General features: G+C 37.5%; 1 protein-coding gene across 1 annotated transcript in view; it reads left to right on the forward strand.

The window, feature by feature from the left end:
* The window catches only part of LOC150081198 (trithorax group protein osa-like), a 199,878-nt gene that overhangs the window by 68,935 nt on the left and 109,268 nt on the right, over positions 1–21,675 (forward strand). The window contains exons 4-5 of the mRNA XM_090379370.1: positions 12,575–12,763; positions 18,363–18,567. Coding sequence (XP_090235496.1) covers positions 12,575–12,763; positions 18,363–18,567 — 394 coding nt within the window. The remainder of the gene's footprint in view (positions 1–12,574; positions 12,764–18,362; positions 18,568–21,675) is intronic.

Below are 21,675 nucleotides of genomic sequence, written 5' to 3' on the forward strand. Positions count from 1 at the left end.
TACTTTTCTTCCAAACAGCTGCTCACTCTGTATAAATCGCAAATCTGCCCTGCCATGGAATATTGTTCCCACATGTGGGGTGGTGCCCCCAAAACCTCTCTCAGGCTTCTTGATTCCATTCAGAAGAGGGCAGTTAGGTTAATTAATGATTCATTTCTAACAGAGTCTCTTCACTCGCTTTCTCATAGACGTACTGTTTCTGCTGCGTGCATCTTCTACAGATACTTCCATGGGCACTGTTCTTCTGATCTGGCTTCTATAATTCCCGCTCTCTCATTCAAAACAATCCGAACACGTGCCACCACCAGCCAACATCCATTTACTGTCCAACTTCAAACCCACAGAACCAACTTTTCATCTTCCTCATTTATTCATTCAACTGCCGTTTTCTGGAACAACCTTCCTTCATACGTATTTCCTGAAAATTACAATCTACAGAAGTTCAAGTCCAATGTCAACAAATATCTTCTTTCGTCTTTTCAACATCCAACCAAGCACGGTACGGAGTACTATAGGTTCTAATACCTCTCGTGTTTGGGGTTCACATAAAAAAAAAAAAAAATATATATATATATATATATATATATATTATGTAAAAAGATAGGTGGAATAGGACCAATGTATGTCAGCCAGGTGCAAAAGTTGATGTTGTAGAGCAGATATCATTTAAAGGCACAAAAGGTGATATTGTTGTACACGTTGACAATAATGACTTAATACATTAATAGTAGGAGATCTGTCGACTTGCTTAACAAGTATAGGTCAATATTGAAAAAAAGTCATTAGAGTAAATTTTAAATTCTGCCCAGAGTTGATTTGAGGGAGTACATGATTAGTGCATCAATTAGTTTGGCCTAGTAGAGATTGTGCAAGGCTCATGGGGTAGAATTATTCTCAATGTGGTCTGTGCTTATTAACAGGAGAGACTACTTCTACAGGGATGGGATACACTTAAATAGAAGGGATGCAAGAATATTTGCTGACGCTACCAAGGCAGTGTTAAACGGGTTGGAAAACTGCTAGCTTTTGATAAAAGATTAACAGTAGCCACTGGCAGAGGTGCAAGTGATTCTTGCACTGCTTTTATTAGATTGGAGGGTGGGGTGCTGGGGGTTTTCAGGGACTTGTGGGAGTCATAATAGAACAAATACTGGGCTGTCTTAGGGTAACTAAGAAGAAGAATAGGTGTATGTATATTCCATGTACACCAATGCTAGGAGTATAGTAAATAAATTTGATGAATTTGAAGTGCTGGTCAAGAGAAAATATTGTTGGGATATTAGCATTAGTAGAGGCATATGATGCAAGAAAGCAAGCTTATGCAGCATCAACCAGAAAAAAAAAAAAAAAAACCTTCCACCTCACCCCTCCGTTCGTTCAAAATATCTGTCCAGCTGAGCCTTAAATTTATTTAGGTTATCAACTTCCACAACAAGGGATGGAAGTCTGTTCAACCAACAAACTACCCGCTGGCCAAAGACAAATTTCCGGACATCTATCCTACATCTGTCTTTCCTCAATTTGAATTTATGCCATCTCAGGTGAATATTCTGAGCAAGAGGCAGAATCCCATCAGCATTGAGCGTGCTCAAACTATCGAGGCTTTGTACACCTCTATCAGATCACCTCGCCGGTGCCTAGTCTTCAGACACTGTAATTTGCAAAACTTAAGCCTTTCTTCGTAAGAGCAACCCTTCGTTCCGTTCACTAACCTTGTTGCCCTTCTCTGTACTCGTTCCAACAGCTCTACATCCTTCTTGAAATGAGGCCTCCAGACCTGTATACAGTACTCAAGGTTGTGGCCTGACCATTGCCTTATACAAGGGAATAATCACCTCCCTGCTAGAAAAAATCCTGTATATCTTTGATAAGACACCATGAGCTACTCTTGCAGCCTGTCTGCACTGCTCAGAGAACTTCATAACTGCCTGCACAATTACCCCCAAGTCCTTTTCATTCTCTACCACTGTCAGTGTAGTACCACAGAGTGCTTGGGGTTTGCTGTTTCCCATATGTAGTACTTTACATTTGTGAATGTTAATCTTCATTTGCCACCTCTCAGCCCATCTGCTCAACCTTTCCAGATCCTGTTGCAGCAGCATAGCATCAGTAGTGTCCTTAACAACCCTGCCAACTTTTGTATCGTCTGCAAACTTGGACATTAAGCTTGATATACCATCATCAATATCATTTATAAATACAGAAAACAATAGTGGACCCAATACTGAACCCTGAGGGACTCCACTAATAACATTAGTCCACGATGAGCAGTGTCCATTGATTACCCTCTGTCTTCTCCCCCTCAACCTTTATCCATAGCAGCAATTTGCCTCCAATGCCACACTGCTCCAATTTGTGCAGTAGTCTTCCATGTGCAACAGTATCAAAAGCCTTTCTAAGATCCAAGTATATAATATCAAAGTTATTCACTGCATCCAGTTCTTTTGTGACTGCATAATAGTATCCAATTAAATTGGTCAGGCAAGATTAGAGACATGGTATCACACTGATATAACCAGTGCAGAATTGGAATTTGAGGAGTACAATTTGTACAGATAGGAAGGGAGGAGGGGTTATTCTGTTAGTTAAGAAACATAAAATCTAAGGAAGTGCATCCAGTTGACATAGATGGTCAGTGCAATGTTGAGTCAGTTTGGTGCGATGTAATTACTGGGAAAGCAAAAATGAGAGTAGGAGTGTTGTTATAGACTTAATGACTCTAATGAATACAACAAACAACTGTACAGAGAAATAGAATGGGCCAGTAAATCCGATTGTGTTATAATGGGGTATTTTAACTTCCCAGATATTGACTGGATCTTGTGGGTTGGTCACTTGCACACTAGTGGGAATTTTGTGGATTTATTACATGATTTTTTTTTCTACAGCAACACGTTAGAGAGGCAACCAGAGAGAATAATACTCTTGATCTGGTATTCAGCAGTGAATATTCGTGCATTAAGAATTTGCAGATAAAGGAACCACTGGGGAGAAGACCATAGTGTACTGATGTGGGATTTACTTAAAGATATTATTACATTCAGGGGTAAATGGAAGGGTTTTTGCTTCTGTAAAGGTGACTACAGTGGGACCAACGGATGATGTTACTGTCAGCAAATTCTAAGTGGGAAACATTTATGGAAGTAATTGTGGAAGCTGCTTGGCTTTTCGTACTGATTAAGAGATACTGTTCAGTGTTTAGAACACTGAACACTGGCCTAAATGGATATCAGATGAACAAATGAGACTCGTGGGAGATTAGAAAAATGCATGGGATGCTTTTAAAATATTACACAATGCAGAAGCCTATGATAGATATAAGCTAGTCTGTAATCAAAGTCACAAAGGAAGTTAGCCAAGCGAAGGCAGATTACGAGAAATCTTTTGCAAAGGATGCTAAGAAAAACAGCAAAGCTTTCTTTAGTTATATAAACTCTAGAAGAAAGGAGCTGAATCAGATTTCTCCATTTGATATCGATGGTTTGACTGTTGATGATCCTGCTCAGATAGCTAACAAACTCAATGAGTATTTTGCATCTATATTTACACATGAGTTATTCAGGGAGTGGAATGCCAGAGGTGTATTAAACTTTGGCAGTGAGCTAAATTATTTTTAATAACTGAGTGCAAATTGGAGGAGAAATTGTTGAAGTTAGACATAAGAAAGGCACCTGGGGTGGATGGGATCTATCCAGTTATATTAAAGGAGGCAGCAAAGGAAGTAAGCAAACCCATAGCCATAATTATGAGAGCATCCTTGGACTCGGGAAGTCCGCACGGACTGGAGATGTGCAGATGTGTCGCCAGTTCACAAAGAGGGATCAAAGGGAGACTCGAGTAATTACAGGCCAGTTAGTTTAATTTCTGTTCTGTGGAAGATAGTAGTAGTAGTGGCATGTGATGCAAGAAAGCAAGTGTATGAGCTTATGCAGCATCAGCCAAAAAAAAAAATCACACCATTCCCTCCAAATTCCTGTCCAGTTCCTACTTAAATTTATTTAACCTATTAACTTCCACAACGACAGATGGAAGTTTGTTCCAGCAATTAACCACCCGCTGCCTAAAGGCAAATTTCCGCACATCTATTCTACATCTGTCTTTTCTTAATTTGAATTTATGCCCCCTTAGGTTCGTAATCTAAACAAGTGGAAGGATCCATCAGAATTCAGTGTGCTCAACCCATTCAAGGCCTTATACACCTCAATCAGATCACCACGCAGGTGCCTAGTCTCCAGCCACTGCAATTTGCAGAACTTAAGCTTCTCTTGGTAAGAGGGTCACTTCATTCCCTTCACCAATCTTGCTTCCCTTCTCTGTACACGTTGAAGCAAATCTACATCCTTCCTAAAATGAGGCCTCGAGACCTGTATGCAGTACTCAAGGCGTGGCCTGACCATTCTCTTATACAGAGGGACAATCACCTCCTTTTCCTATATATCATTGACAAAACCCCATGACCTGCCTTGGCAGCCTGTCTGCATTGCTCAAAAAAACTTTATATCTGACTGCACAATTACTCCCAGGTCTTTTTTCATTTTCTACCACCTTAAGTGTAGTACCACACAGTTGGTATGTTTCTCTGGGGTTACCTCTACCCATATGCAGTACTTTGCATTGGTCAAGGTTAAACTTCAGTTGCCACTTCTTAGCCCATCTGCCCAAATTATCTAGATCCTGACCGGCGCATCCGTAGCCAGGTGGGAAGGAGCAGCAGTGCGTAGCACACGCTTCTTGATTAGCTGGGTTCGAGCCTGTCACCACCAAATACGGAGGATGCGGAAAGGTAAGGGAATGACCACCGCATTTCTCAGAGCAATACGGCCTTAGTTGCTAATGCTCCAAATAACAACAATCAATCAATCTAGATCCTCTTGCAGTAGCACACTGCCATTACTGTCATTAACAACCCTGCCAACCTTTGTTATAATCTGCAAACTTCGACACTAAGCCTGATATACCTTCATCAATATCATTGATAAATATACAAAACAACAGAGGACCCAACACCGAATTCTTTGAGACTCCACTTTTAACATTAGCCCACAAAGAGCAGCACCCATTAATTACCCTCCCTCTGTCTTCTCCTACTCAACCATCCTTTTATCCATTGTAGCAACTTACCCTTAATACCATTCTGCTCCAATTTGTACAATGGTCTTCCATGTGCAACAGTGTCAAAAGATGGTGTAATCACTGATTAAATATGCATTACAGGATCATCTAGACAAGACTGCACTAATTATTCAGACATAGAATGGGTTTGTTAAGGGAAAGTTTTTGTCTAACAAATTTGATTGGATACTGTGATGTGGTTACAAAGGAACTGGATGCAAAAAAAAATAATTTTGATATCGTATGCTTGGATTTCAGGAAAGCTTTTGACACTGTTGTCCTTGGAGGGCTACTGTACAGATTGGAGCGGTATGGTATTAAGGGTAAGTTGCTACAGTGGATAAAAGGATGGTTGAGTGGGAGAAGACAGAGTGGTAATCAATGGATGCTTCTCTTCGTGGACTAATGTTACTAGTAGAGTCTTCCGGGGTTCGGTGTTGTGCCACTTGTTTTGTATATTCATCAATGATATTGATGAAAGTACATCATTCTTAATGTTGAATTTTGCAAATGGTACAAAGGTTGGCAGGGTTGTTAATGACAGTTATAGCAGCAGTGTGCTCCTGAACAGGTTCTAGAAAATTTAAGCAGATGAGCTGAGAAGTGGCAACTGAAGTTTTACTTTGACAAATGCAAAGTACCGCATATGGGTAGAAGTAACCCTAGAGGAACGTATCAACTGTGTGTTACTACACTTAGGGTGGTTGAAAATGAAAAAGACCTGGGAGTAATGGTGCAGTCAGATATGAAATTTTCTGAGCAGTGTAGACAGGTTTCCACAGCAGGTCATGGGATATTGTTAGTGATATACATGAATTTTGCTAGTAGGGAAAAGTTGATTATTCCTTTGTATAAGGCAATGGTTAGGGCACACCTTGAGTACTGCACCCAGGTATGGTGGCCTCATTTTAAGATGGATGTAGAGTTGCTTGTGCGAGTACAGAGAAGGCAACAAGATTGGTGAGGACCACGAAAGGATGGTCTTACCAAGAAAGGCTGAAGTTTTGCAAATTGCAGCGTCTGAAGACTAGGCACCTGCAAGGTGATCTGATTGAGGTGTATAAGGCCTTGAATGGTTTGAACAGGCCCAATTCTGATGGGATTCTTCCTTTTTCTCAGATTACGATTCTGAGGTGGCTTAAATTCAAATTGAAGAAAGACAATTATAGAATAGATGTGCGAAAATTTGTGTTTAGCCAGCGGGCGATTGCTGAAACAAACTTTCATCTGTTGTTGTGGAAGTTGATAGCTTAAATAAATTGAAGGTGAAACTGGACAAATGTTTCGAGTCATTGGCTGTGTGAAATGTTTTTTTTTTTGGCTTGTGATGCAACATAAGCTTGCTATGTTGCATCACATCAAAAGAAGTGCATCCAGTTGATATAGATGAACAGTGCACTGCTGAGTCAGTTTGGTGTGACATAAGCACTGCAAAAGTAAAAATAAGAGTAGGAGTGCGTTATAGGCCTAATGACTTGAATGAATACAATGAACAATTGTACAGAGAAATAGTGGGCTAGTAAATCAGAATGTCTTATAATTGGGGATTTTAACTTCCCAGATATTGACTGGAACTTGTGGTTGGTCACTCACACACTAATAAGACTTGTGTTTTTATTGGATGATTGTTTACTGCAGCAGCATGTTCGAGAGGCAACCAGAGAGGGTAATACTCTTGATCTGGTTATCAGCAGTGATCACAGTGTATGATGTGGGATTTACTTAAAGATATATAATTACCATCAGGGGTAAAGGAAAGATTTTTTGCTTCCGTAAAGGTGAGTACGGTGGTGACAGACAGTTTTTAAATTCTGTACAATGGGATCAACTGATGATGTTACCAACAGTAAATTCTAAGTGGGAAGCATTCAAGGAATTAATCGTGGATGCTACTAAAAGTTTCATACCTATTAAGAAATATTGTTCAAGGTTTAGGCCTAAATGGTTATCAAATGAACTAATGAGACTCGTGACAGAAGAAAAATGCAAGGGATGCATATAAATTATCAAGCGACTCAGAAGCCTGTGGCAGATATAAGCTAGTCTGTAATCAGGTCACAGATGAGGTTGGGCAGGCGAAGGCAGATTACAAGAAATCTTTGGCAAAAAATTCTAAGAAAAACAGCAAGGATTTCTTTAATTATATAAACTCTAAAAGGAAGGGGATGAATCTGATTGGTCCACTTGATATCAATGGTTTGACTGTTGATGATCCTGCTCAGATAGCAAACAAACTGAATGAATATTTTGCATCTACATTCACACATGAGGAGTTATTAATGTTTGAAAATGGCAGAAGGTTATCAAATTGTAGCAGGATGCTTAATGATTTTGTAATAACTAAGAGGAAAGTGGAGGAGAAATTGTTGAAGTTAAACATAAAGGCTTCTGGGGTGGATGGGATCTATCTAGTTATATTAAAGGAGGTGGCAAAGCAACTAATCAAACCCTTAACCATAATTATGAGAGCATCCTTCAAGACTGCAGCAATATTAGCATTAGCATTAGTAGAGGCATTTGATGCAAGAAAGCAAGCTTATGCAGCATCAGCCAAAAAAAAAAACCCACTTCCACTTCACCCCTCTGTTCGTTCAAAATACCTGTCCAGCTGAGCCTTAAACTTATTTAGGCTATCAACCTCCACCACAAGGGATGGAAGTCTGTTCCACCAACCAACCACCCGCTGGCTAAAGGCAAATTTCCGCACGTCTATCCTACATCTGTCTTTCCTCAATTTGAATTTATGCCCTCTCAGGTGATTTTTTCTAAGCTAGAGGAAGAATCCCATCAGCATTGAGCATGCTTAAACCATTCAAGGCTTTATACACCTCTATCAGATCACCTCGCTGGTGCCTAGTCTCCAGACACTGTAATTTGCAAAACTTAAGCCTTTCTTCGTAAGAGCACCCCTTTGTTCCATTCACTAATCTTGTTGCCCTTCTCTGTACTCGTTCCAGCAGCTCTACATCCTTCTTGAAATGAGGCCTCCAGACCTGTATACAGTACTCTAGGTGTGGCCTGACCATCGCCTTATACAATGGAATAATCACCTCCTTATCCCTGCTGGAAAAATTCCTGTATATCATTGACAATACTCCATGAGCTACTCTTGCAGCCCTTCTGCACTGCTCAGAGAACTTCATATCTGCCTGCACAACCACCCCCAAGTCTCTTTCATTCTCTACCACTGTCAGTGTAGTACCACAGAGTTGATACGTTGCTCTGGGGTTGCTGTTTCCCATGTGTAGTACTTTACATTTATCAATGTTAAACTTCATTTGCCACCTCTCAGCCCATCTGCTCAACCTTTCCAGATCCTGTTGCAGCAGCATAGTGTCAGTAGTGTCCTTGACAACCCTGCCAACCTTTGTATCGTCTGCAAACTTGGACATTAAGCCCGATATACCATCATCAATATCATTTATAAATACAGAAAACAATAATGGACCCAACACTGAGCCCTGAGGGACTCCACTAATAACATCAGTCCACGATGAGCAGTGTCCATTGATTACCACTCTCTGTCTTCTCCCCCTCAACCACCCCTTTATCCATAGCAGCAATTTGCCTCCAATGTCACACTGCTCCAATTTGTGTAGCAGTCTTCCATGTGCAACAGTATCAAAAGCCTTTCTAAGATCCAAGTATATAATATCAAAGTTATTCCCTGCATCCAGTTCTTTTGTGACTGCATCATAGTATCCAATCAAGTTGGTCAGGCAAGACTTCCCCTTAACAAAACCATGCTGTGTCTGAGCTATAACTGAAGTCTTGTCTAAATGATCCTGCAGTGCTTCTTTAACCAGTGCCTCCATTAATTTTCCTGGAACAGAAGTTAAGCTCACAGGTCTATAATTACTTGTGTCAGCCTTTGATCCTCCTTTGTGAATTGGGGTCACATTTGCACATTTCCAGTCTATGGGTACCTCCCCTGAGTCCAAGGAAGCTCTCATAATTATGGCTAAGGGTTTGCTTACTTCCTTTGCTGCCTCCTTTAATATAACTGGATAGATCCCATCCACCCCGGGTGCCTTTCTTGTGTTTATCTTCAACAGTTTCTCCTCCACTTTACTCCCAGTTATTTCAAGATTCTGTAGCTTACTGCTAGAGTTGAATACATCTCTGGCATTCCACTCGCTGAATAACTTCTCATGTGTGAATGTCGATGCAAAATATTCATTCAATTCATTCAAAATATTCAATATTCAAAATATTTCAGACACAGCATTGGTTTGTTAAGGGAAAGTCTTGTCTGACAAATTTGATAGGATATTATGATGTGGTTATAAAGGAACTGGATGCAAAAAATAATTTTGATATCATATATTTGGATTTCAGGAAAGCTTTTGACACTGTTGCACATGGAAGACTATTGTACAAATTGGAGTAGAATGGTATTAAGGGTAAGTTACTACAATGGATAAAAGGATGGTTGAGTGGGAGAAGACAGAGGGTGGTAATCAATGGGTGCTGCTCTTCGTGGACTAATGTTATTAGTGGAGTCCCACCAGGTTCGGTGTTGGGTCCTCTGTTGTTTTGTATATTTATCAATGATATTGATGAAGGTATATCAGGCTTAGTGTCGAAGTTTGCAGATGATACAAAGGTTGCCAGAGTTGTTAATGACAGTAATGGCAGTGTGCTACTGCAACAGGATCTAGAAAATTTGGGCAGATGGGCTGAGAAGTGGAAACTGAAGTTTAACCTTGACCAATGCAAAGTACTGCATATGGGTAGAAGTAACCCCAGAGAAATGTACCAACTGTGTGGTACTACACTTAAGGTGGTAGAAAATGAAAAAGACCTGGGAGTAATTGTGTAGTCAGATATGAAGTTTTCTGAGCAATGTAGACAGGCTGACAGGGCAGGTCACGGGGTTTTGTCAATGATATATATAGGAATTTTGCTTGCAGGGAAAAGGAGGTGATTGTCCCTCTGTATAAGGCAATGGTCAGGCCACGCCTTGAGTACTGCGTACAGGTCTGGAGGCCTCATTTTAGGAAGGATGTAGATTTGTTTGAACGTGTACAGAGAAGGGCAACAAGATTGGTGAGGGGAGTGAAGGGATCCTCTTACCAAGAGAGGTTCTCCATGATGTTCTCATGAAGTTCTCCAAGTAGTTTAGAAAGGTAGCAAGGAAGGCTCATGGTATCCTATCGATGATTTATTGAACATTTGCTTGTAGAGATAAGGAGACCATACTCCCATCATATAAAGCAATTGTAAGACCACACTTGAAATTGTGGCGAGTATGGCAAGGTCCATATGGCGAGTGTCTGAATATGTGGGGCTACACAGCTTGGAAACTGGACACCTGAGAGGACACTGTTGGGGTTTATAAGATTCTGGGAAGTGAAAGTGAAATGCATTATGGTGAAAAGCTTCACTGTCATTAATGACTCCAGAACCAGGGCCCATAGATTCAAATTATGAGCGAAGTTGTTTAGACTGGATTGCAAGTTTTCTTTTAGTCAGGAAGCCTACTGAAATAAGTTGTTTCCATGGGTGGTGGAGGCTTGAAATTCAAAGGTCAGCTAGATAGATACCGCCACGAGGAAGGACTCAAATAAGTTTATTTTATTATTTATGCGTGGGATCATGTAAGTTGGGTGTAAGACAGTTTGTCATATGACACTTCAGTGTATGGCAATCCATTTGGTGCATAACATTTTGCAATTTGGTGAAAGACTAAGATGGTGGCCATGACAATTTGGTTTATGTGCAACAATTTGGTGTATCTACAGATCAGAAAGTAAGAAAATCAAATGGTTTGGGAAACCATTTTTAAATTCCTGAAAAGAATTGATGTATAATAAATAGTATTCAGTTGATAGCACTTTCTTTTACCCCAACTTAGGCATGGTGCTCTAGAGCCACAGTTGCTGATGTTTGTACAAACCCATAAATAAGCAAGCATTTGCTAAATCAGGAAAGTGAAAGTTCCTACTTCATATCTTTTGGATCCTTTCCTAGGAACAACTGCTTCCACCATTAGAGACATTAATAATGGTTTCTCTGCAAGACCATCCTGCATGAACATCATTTTCAAGCCCAGTTGAATATCATGCTCATTGTACTGCCAGCTGCCCATTTAGTATTTTTGCCAAAGAGATTCCCTCGGAGATCTGCATATCAAGATAGACTTTGTTGCCTTGTCACCAGGGTAATTCTTTCCTCATATGGGTGCTTTGGACCCTTTTAACAAGCAGAATTTCTTTCTTTAGGTGCAGTCTCCATACTTGAACACAGTATTCCCAGTGTGGTAGACCACAATAGCCTTATATAATGGAATTATGATGCCCTTATCTCTACTCGCAATTGTTCGATAAATCATTGATAGGACACAATAGGCCTTCCTTGCAAACTGTCTACAATGCTTGGAGACCTTCATGTCTGAACCTTATCGTAATACCCAAGTCCCTTTCCTCCACTACCGGATTTAGTTTAGCTCCGCCAAGTTTAGCTCTGCAAGTTATTTTGGGGTTGCTGTTCCCCAGGTGCAATACCTTACACTTTGCTGGATTAAAGCATAGCTGCCATTTTTCTGACCATTCCTGAAGTCTATCTAGGTCACTCTGAAGAAGCTCTACTTGGCGGTGATCGTTAACTACTCTATCAATCTTTACATGATCTGCGAATTTAGATATCACGCCCCTCTAAGGAAGTCTCTGGCTGTTTAAAAGCCAGAGAGTTTAAAAGCACTATGATATTTGATTTTGTTTGTTATAAAAAAATTTTAACCCTCTCAATGTATTTTTCAAAAATTTGTGTGACACATTTTGCCCTTAACAGTGATGTGCCATAAAAACCTGAAAGTTAAATTATTGCTGGGCTTTTTTGTGTGCTCTATTGGCCTTTGCCAATAGGTACAATAATCAGTATGGATGTGTATTATTTGTCATTTGATTAGTTCACAAAGAAATCCAATCAAAGTAATCTTCCCACATGCATTCAAAAAAAAAAAAAAAAAGTACAGCATATTGCTATTACTGAAGTGATAAAAATAAAATTATATATTGAACAATAGCAAAATTATGATTATAGAAGAATAAAACATTTTATAGGCAAATCCTGTACTGCTAATGTGGTTGGGCATTAATTTAATGTCTAAAACAAAACAGAAACATTGAAGTGGACTGCATGTACCAGATACAGCAGGTTGTTTGAACCATCATATCTGTAGTGTATACGGTCAAGTCAGAACAGGTGTTTTAGTGGTTAAGGTAATGTTAGCTTTTAAAATTAAAATTTACTAGGAAGGAAAAATTCTATTCCTTAAAATATAAATTCAATTTATATTTTGAGGGAATAAAATTTTTCTAATAATATTGAAAAATATTTTAAAGCAAATTTCTATTTGCTCATCAATGTCCTAATTTGAAAATTAATTCTGTTCCTTATAAAATGAGATGATAATTAATTAAACATAGCATTTCAGACTGACTGTAGTTTTGTCTTTTAGCGCCCTGATGGTTTGTTGAAGTTATATGATATGTCTGATGAGCCTGATAGAAGAATCTTCCTGGATAAGCTGATTATGTATAATGATGAACGTGGTACTCCAATTTCTCAGTGCCCAACTATTAGTAAACAGCCCTTGGATCTTTATCGTTTATACATAGCAGTAAAAGAACGAGGCGGTTTTGTTGATGTAAGTACCCTACCATTTCTAGTAATATATTTTTAATTGTTAATGATTATGTTATTGAAATAGTTTATACATCTGGAAAGAATTTTTTTTTTTTTAATGAAAACCCCAAGCATGAGAGGCATTAGAACCTATAGTACTTAGCTACAGTACCATACATGGATTGAAGGTTGAGAAGATGAAAGAAGATACTTGTTGACATTAGACTTGAATTTCTCTAGATTGTAATTTTCAGAAAATATGTATAAAGGAAGGTTGTTCCATAAAATGGAAGCTGAAGGAGTAAATGAGGAAGAAGAAACGTTGCTCTGCGAGTTCGAAGTCAGACAGTAAAAGGATGCGGACTGGTTGCAGCACTTGCATTAGCCTCCGTTAATGCAGAGTTGTTCGCCAAGGGTTCAGTTTTTCTCCCACTCATTTCATCTTGTGTATTAATACACAAGTAGTATAGTAGGCCCCTGCAAGGTGATCTGATTGAGGTGTATAAGGCCATGAATGGGTTGAGCAAGCTGAATGCTGATGGGATTCTTCCCCTTGCTCAGATTAAGAACCTGAGGGGGGGCATAGATTCAAATTGAGGAAAGACAGTTGTAGAATAGAAGTACGGAAATTTGCCTTTAGCCAGCGGGTGTTTCATTGGAACAGACCTCTATCCTTTGTTGTGGAAGTTGATAGTCAAAATAAATTTAAGGCTGAGTTGGACAGGTATTTGTAACGAAGGAAAGGAGGAGGTTTTTTTTTTTTTTTTTGGCTGTTGCTGCATAAGTTTGCTTTCTTGCATTGCATGCCTATGCTAATAATAAAAAAAATAATGACCTCCCATTGACCAGAAATCCTATTCATAGTTTGCTGATGATAGCACATGCATTTCCCCTTCCAGTTTGAGAAACCTTGCCCTCCACAAATGGCTTCAACTTCTCGAATATCCACTACCAATTCCTTAAATGTCAATCTCGATGTAATTTTTCAGTGAGGCAAAGATAATTTAGTTAATTTCAATCCTTCTGAAACTCAGTGCTGTCTTGTATCTCGTAAAAAGGATTCTTCTGCTGCTGTACTGTCAACACTCAGATTTCTAGAAAAGATCACATTTCTCTATTAGGCAAAATCACATATCCCTGACTTCTAATCTCTCTTGGCATAAGCACATCACAAATTTTGCTTCCTTTGCATCTAAAAAAAAACTGGGTTTTTTTTTAGATGCAAAGGAAGAAACAGAATGTGTCTCTCATAGACATTCTGTTTCTGCTGCATGCCTTTTCTATAGACACTTCCATGGGCACTCTTCTTCTGAATTGGCCTCTATAATTCCTGCTCCTTCTGCCAAACCAGTTTGAAAGTGTTCTGCAACCAGTCACCATCCTTTTACTATGCAGCTTCAAACTTATAGAACTAACTTTTCTTCCTCATTTATTTCTTCAACTTTTGTTTTCCTGAACAACCTTCATTCATATGTCATCTGTGATCATTCTACTATTCCACAGGTTGACATATGAAGCCTCACCTCCATGCCCTGTCTGTGTACTTCTCTCTGTTGTTGATTTCAATCCAGTTTCGTCCTCTCGTAATGATCTTTATCATGTCCTGCCACCTCATTCTTGGTCTCCACCTTGGTCTTTTGTTCCTTAATTGTAAATCAAACCTTCTTGGCAAAACCTCTCATTCATCCTCTTGACATGTCCAAACCATTTCAGACGGGACCTTTCAATCCTATTCTGAAGTTTTTTAGCCTGAATTCTCTCCCTAATCACATCATTTCTGTCCCCTGCATTCTGCTTTCTTCCTCTTTCCTCATAGTCCAAGTTCCAGATGCATATGCCACAATTGATACATAATAGATCTGGTATATAACCTTCCTACACTTCAGTGGTATGTTCTTGTTCCAAATCAGACCTCCATTCATATGTATTTCCTGAAAATTGCAATCTACAGAATTTCAAGTCTAATATCAATAAGTATCTTCTTTTATCTTCTCAACCTTCAACCAGTACAGTTGTATACAGGTTCTAATACCTCTCATGTTAGGGTTTCAATAAAAGAAAAAAAGAAAGAGATAGCGGCACAGATTGTTCTTATTTTTATTGTGAATTTTATTATTTAATTTTAGATATTTTTATTTAGTTATCTATATTTTCGTTAATTAATTAATTTGTTTGGCTATTGCAGCAAAAGCCTATAGCTTTCTTGCAGTGTAGCTAATACTAATACTCAGTATTAGCCATACACTGAGCTATACTAAATTAAAATTCCTCTTTATATCATATTGGGATGTATGCATCCACTCTATATCTCTGTATAGTTGATTATTATACTTATGAAAGTCAATTGCACGCTCCTACTTTCACGTTTATTTTCCCAGTGCTTTACATAACACCAAACTGCACTTAGAATTACACTGGCTACCCATGTCAATTAGGTGTGCTGCCTTCGATTTTGTGTTTTTTTAACCAAGAGCATAATAATCCCCCCCCCTCCAAAGGTAAAAGTCTTATTTTTGTACACATTGTATCACCATATTCAAATTCTGAATTTGCTACGTCTGAGTTTCACAATAACCAGGCAATATCCATATTCAATCAATTAACTAATACAGTGACGCGTCAGTATAATGAATTCATAATGATTGCAATAATACACCAACCATTATAACTGAAACTTTATTAAAATGGGAATAATATAGTATGAGACCGGATCAAATTAAAATGATAAAATAAATAAAATACACTGATTGTACAAATAAAAGCAATAAGATAAAATAAAATATAAAGAATAGCAATTACACTATAAAGAATAAAAGTGATAAAACCGAATAAAAAAGTCATGGCACATCCTTAAATAACTGCAGGATCACGGCTCGCAGCATGTGTTACTGTAGGAGCAGGTACCCTCCACATGTTTTGTTTTATCACTTTTATTCTGTATAGTGTAATTGCTATTCTTTATATTTTATTTTTATTTTATCTTATTGCTTTTATTGTACAATCAGTTTATTTTATTTTATCATTTTAATTTGATCTGGTCTTATACTATATTATTCCTATTTTAATAAAGTTGTATGGTTGGTGTATTATTGCAGTTATTATGAATCAGAACATTCCCAATCCCAGAGGCCTATTTGAAGAATCAGTATAACGAATATGTGTTGGTGAGCAAAATGTATTTGTTTGAATTTTGTTATGCTGAAACACAGTAAAAAAAAATTTTAAAAATCAGAATAGTAGTTACATATTACAAACTAATTATAATGAAGGAAACTTATTAAATGTAGTTGATTGGTGGAACAGACTTCCATCTTTTGTTGTGGAAATTGATATCCTAAATAAATTTAAGGCTGAGCTGGACAGGTATTTGGAACGAATGGAGGCGTGAAATCGGAGTGTGTTTTTTTTTTTTTTTTTTTTGGGGGTTAATGCTGCATAAGATTGCTTTCTTGCATCGTATGCTAATGTAATTTTGTATTTTAATGAAAAATCAAAAATTTAAAAATGTTTTTTATATGCTTGCTCTACTAATGCTAATGCTTATTTCACGAAAAAACTGTGAAAAAATAAAAACATTATTATTGTAAAAGTCTCTTCCATTTTATAAATTATAAAACTGTAAGAAGTGTGGAGCTGTCAGATGATGCAGTATAAACAATGATAATTCACACAGCTGCAAACAATTTCAATACTGCTGATGCCTCAATTGTGTGACAGCAGCAACTATTGAGAACTATTGTGAGCAAAGTGCATGGTAACCCCCACCCTTGTGTTTGTATATGGTTTGTGTGTCTATGTGCAAATCTCAGGATTAAAAAGCAGTAAGTTGATTCTGACCTATAAGAAATCAGTAAGATAAATTAATAAAATAAAAACATTTTTTTAAATTTTAAGTTTGTAGAATTACTGTAAATCCCCTACTCTCCTCTCTGTGTGTGCCTATTTATCAGCATATTGAATATTTTGTTACTCTGGTGCTTGTTTTATTGACATTTTACTGTAAGTGAAGTTCACCAAATTTATTTACTATACTCCAAGTATTGATCTAAAACTAGTATATGTGCACCTATTTTTTGCCATTTCATCTCTGCTTGCAGCTGCTGTTAAACTGTTAGCATCTACTTACCATAAATCTACCTTCTCCCCTTGATCCTTTCCATTGAGAAGGCTCCCAATGGAAAGGATCAAGGGGAGAAGGCTGGAATTTTGAATATCTGGGCAAAATTCCAGTCAATTTACAAATTTAATTGTAAAGAATGGCTTTTTTCTCAACATTGCTCTCTACATGTTAAGTAAATCCTCAGATCACCTATTCTTAATATTATTATTATAACAATATCACCTTTTATGTCTTTAGGAGATAACTGTTCTATAACATCAACTTTTGCAACTGGCAGGTATACACTGCCCCTATTAATACCACCCATCCTTTTGCACAATATATTTCCAGTTTCTCTGTTAGTAGAGTTTCTAGCAATAGCCACATCCTGTTTGACCAGTGCTTTCCATCATTGGGGATTCCAACTCTTCTGTGATGCACAAGTTTAGGCTCAAGTGTTGATCTGCACAGCAGAATGCTTGATGGGTCCTAATTTTAATTCCTTCAAATGAACATCAACCCTATTCTTCAATCTGTCGTGCTGAATTTGCACCTAATCTCTTCACACTCTTTTCATTCAAAATAAACATGATAGAACCAAAGGGGATGCCTCTCTACAGAATGCACCACAAACATGGAGCAAATAGTGCACATTATAAAACAATGATTCATAGGGAAATTGCTGTTGCAGTTACCCCTTGAGCAAATGATTCCCACTATTTGAGCTCTTGCTTTGCTGCTAGAGTCTGAGGCATGTTTTTTTTTTTTTTTTAATTTAAATTAAAAAATACCATATTATAAACCAAGAGATATGTAAGTACAATAATACCCTATTTCTACAAAATTAAATTATGCATTATGTTCTGTTTTGTATGCTAGCATGACCATTATTCTACAGGTAGCTATTTATTATAATAAGATCAGAGAAGTTTAATCATTTCAACAAGGAATTTAACCACATTTTTAGCAGTCATACAGGTTTGAACCCACAGTACTTAAATTTGCATGCTAGTGTACACTTTTGCTTGACCACTCAGCTACATTGGGTCTTATACAATTATATTATAAAATCACATTCGTGCCATTATAAATTTATAGTTTATAGCCTTATTATAAACACATTATTTTGCTTCTGTGAAATTACATGAGAGAATATGAAAGTGTTTATGTTATTCTGGAAAGTATATGAAAATTGCCATCAAGCTTCTTGACTATAAATTAAGGAGCACATCGTCCTGGTGAAGTGTTTGTGGAATGAGTATGTATACCACCTTTTGAGGAATATTATTATTATTATTAGCCATATGGTGCAAGGAAGCCTGAGGCTTGTGCTGCACCAGCCAAAAAAAAAAAATTTCTGAATTACCCTGAGAGAGAAATTGATATAGCAGGGGGAAAATTTTTTAGTTTTGTACTGCATGCTGCCCTTTCTTTGGAATTTGATTGTTTGTATTGTTAGTTATAAATATGATAATGTAATTAGTAAGTATGAAAATTGTTTTGTTAAATTTGATCAATGTAGGTTACTAAAGGGAAACATTGGAAGGATGTGGCTGGAGCAATAGGAATTGGAGCTTCTTCTAGTGCAGCTTACACATTGAGGAAACAATACATTAAACATTTATTACCATTTGAGTGCAAATTTGACAGGGGTGGTATTGATCCACAGCCTATAATAAGTCAAGTAGAAGCATCATCTAGAAAAAAGAACTCAAAAACCAGTGCAGGTAGCTATTTATTATATTAATGTATTTGTTTTTTGTACCTTAAAGTTTGATGTATGTGGATATGGCTGCATATTGCATAAATGTCTTTTTAACAGAAATAAGATTTCTGCTTTATATCACATTCATTGTTTTATCACTTGCTTGAATTATTTGGTAACAGTTCTATCCCACTGCAATAAAGATTTTGCAAATCAAAGGCTTCTTTGAAGTAATGATATAAAGATTTGTGTACAACTAATCAACTGAAAAAGTGCTGCTCACTGAGTTGAAGATACAGATTTATTTTCCGTATGCATGTAGAGAACTCTATAAATATTAGTCCATATTGCCTGGATTCTTCTTCACTTTAGTTCAAAAAAACAAAGGAGAGGGGATCTGATTAAAGGATATATATATATATATATATCTTTCCCTTGACCGGAAACAGGATTGACTTTTGTTATTAAGCCATGGCATATGATCAGACTAGAAAAAGGCAAATCAATTCTATTCTATAAAAATTTTATGGAGATATGTTATTTACAATTTATTCTGCAAGTAAAACAAAACAGGGTTATTTAAAAATTGCTTAACAAATTTCAGTATTTGCAACCATCAATTTTAGAAACTGAGGGACAAATACAAAGACAAACATCAAATTAAAGCACTTTCCAAACTTTTGATGATTATCAAGTACAAATTCTTGATATGGGCACCAGCAGTCATTTGACAATGACATCCTACCGAACATCAAGCTCCTCTCACACTTCGTGCACTGTTTCTTTTGCTTCAGCAACATCAATTCTGGCCTTCAGTTCAACCACTCTACCTGGTATTGGTGGTTAATAGATGTCTGTCTTTAAAGATCGAAATCCATTGGAATCAACTCTGGGAATCATGCAGTCCAGTGAATGGGATCTGAATGGCCAACCAATCTTCCATTGAATTGCTTATTCAGGCATTCTCTCTCTCTTTAATTTTAAGGATATTGAGGTGACACCATTTTGTTGGAAGAACAGTTGTCCATTAGGATCATCAGCACCGATTTGTGGTATCAGAAAATTCTCAAGCATATTGACATTAACAACCCTGTATTTTTTTTTTTTCATGAAAAAAAAAAGGCCCATAAACTTTCTCTGAACTCAGAAGCATAGAACACATTGACTCCCATGCTGTCATGTTAAGAATTAAGCATTTGGCTGGTTTTCCAAACATGAACATTCAGTGTTCTAAAAATGAACATTGTGCATGTTGGCATAGCCACTAACATGAAATGTGTGGTTTCATCAGTGAACTTAATATGCTTAAGCAGGGTTTCATCATTATGCCTTGCCTGCATTTCCACACAGAAATTGGTATACTTTATCTTCATTTTGTGATCCACTTGAACCACTTGATAGCAGTAAGGCTTCAGCTGCAAATGTTTCTCTAGCACTTTCCAAATTGTTGATTTTAGCAAGTGTAGTTCAAGATGTGCATGTTATTTTCATGGGCTTCTGAGGGATCTCATTTCCTCCATTCTTTTGTCATCTATGCTTTGGTCTGCCTGTTTTCTTTGCATGAGTTGCACAATATCCCATATTCGTGAAATTTCTGTGCCACCGATACACAGTTTTTGCTGGAAGCATTTTTCATAAAACGGCTACAAAATCTGAGTTATTGTTACTGACCTTTTCAGTTATTTTTGGCACTTGTGAAATCCAGCATTTTGTTGATACTACTGCCTTTGATAAGGACAGACACAGCTACTAAATAGTTCCAAATAATTTCACTATTGTGGCTATCTTTCCCTATCATAATTGTTAAGCTATGCAATAACCCAGTATATTAGTTGAAGACATTGCAGTAAAGGTTTAATGTAACAAAATAAAGTCTGAGGAATGAAGAAAAACTAGTATTAACAAGTTATTTAAAGGCCATGTGTAACTTAGGATGTTGATTGGCTGATCATATTTTTTTTCATTAGCATCAAATCCAGATGAACCTGTAGAGGGATGTTCCTGGTGCTAGGGTTACATCTGGATGTTAACTGTGCTGTACTTGTTGATTCCTAAGTTAGCTGCACAGGTAGCTATGGGTCATCCTGTATTGGATGGTGTTGTTTTATTTCAAGGTTAACTGTGCAGGAAGAGGATAAAGGACTGACACATTACCTAGTGAAGAAGTGGTATTTGTATCTAACCTGGTGGGAGAGGGGATGAACAGGTTATATGGCAGGGTTTGATCCTAAAGCTGAAGCAAAGGAGGGAACACCTCTTTTTGGCATTTCAGTTAACAGGATTTTAGAATTTTTTCCTTGAACAGTGAATTGCTCTAATTGGATAGTGTTAATTCCCATATTTGGTTTATGGGGATGAGCGGCAGTACTGTATGAAGAATTCCATCAGTTCCCTCACATCTTAGTAGGCATCTGTTTAAGCATCTGAAAACTGGATGCTTATTTGGATATGCTATATACATGGGTCAGTCCATAAAAAATGCCCAAGTGGCATTACTTTATTTGAGTTAGCATTGCGAAGTTTTACGTATTGCTGGTATTTATATTAAGACATGAAGATGCTAAAATAAAAGTTTCTCTCTATTACAGATCTGAAGTTATGAACAGTCAAAATGATGCCTGTTTTCACTAGTGGTCAGTGAATAGCTTTCCTTTTCAAGTCAGGAGAAAATTCAGCTGATTGTATTCATTGAGGAAAGTAAACCAACAGTGTTCGTAGTGGCTTACACATTTTGCAAGAGATGTTGCTGACATGTGACTAGCCATGAGAGGAAGACCAAAATCTGTGTGCATTGAAGAAAACAGATTTCATCCAAGATTTTGGATAAAATTATTCAAAAAGACAGGACAGTAACGACAAATATGCAATGATGCAAGCACTAAGATATTCAACGAGAAGTGTATTGGCCATTTTAGACACATTACATTATAGGAAAATATGCTGCAAGTGGATATCCAAGCTGTTACCAAGAGAAACAAAGTTCTTCAAGGAGGAGATCTGCTGAGACCTGTTTACAGGAGTGCAATAACTTTCAAGGAGTTTTTTTAAAGGCTTGATAACAGGTGATGAAACCTGTATCCTTCCATTATGACTTTTATTTTAAAAGCCAGTCTATGGAATGGGCACATCA

This window comes from Mastigoproctus giganteus, chromosome 8, assembly GCF_048544385.1.
Source record: "Mastigoproctus giganteus isolate SK-2022 chromosome 8, ASM4854438v1, whole genome shotgun sequence".
NCBI classification, from domain to species: domain Eukaryota; kingdom Metazoa; phylum Arthropoda; class Arachnida; order Uropygi; family Thelyphonidae; genus Mastigoproctus; species Mastigoproctus giganteus.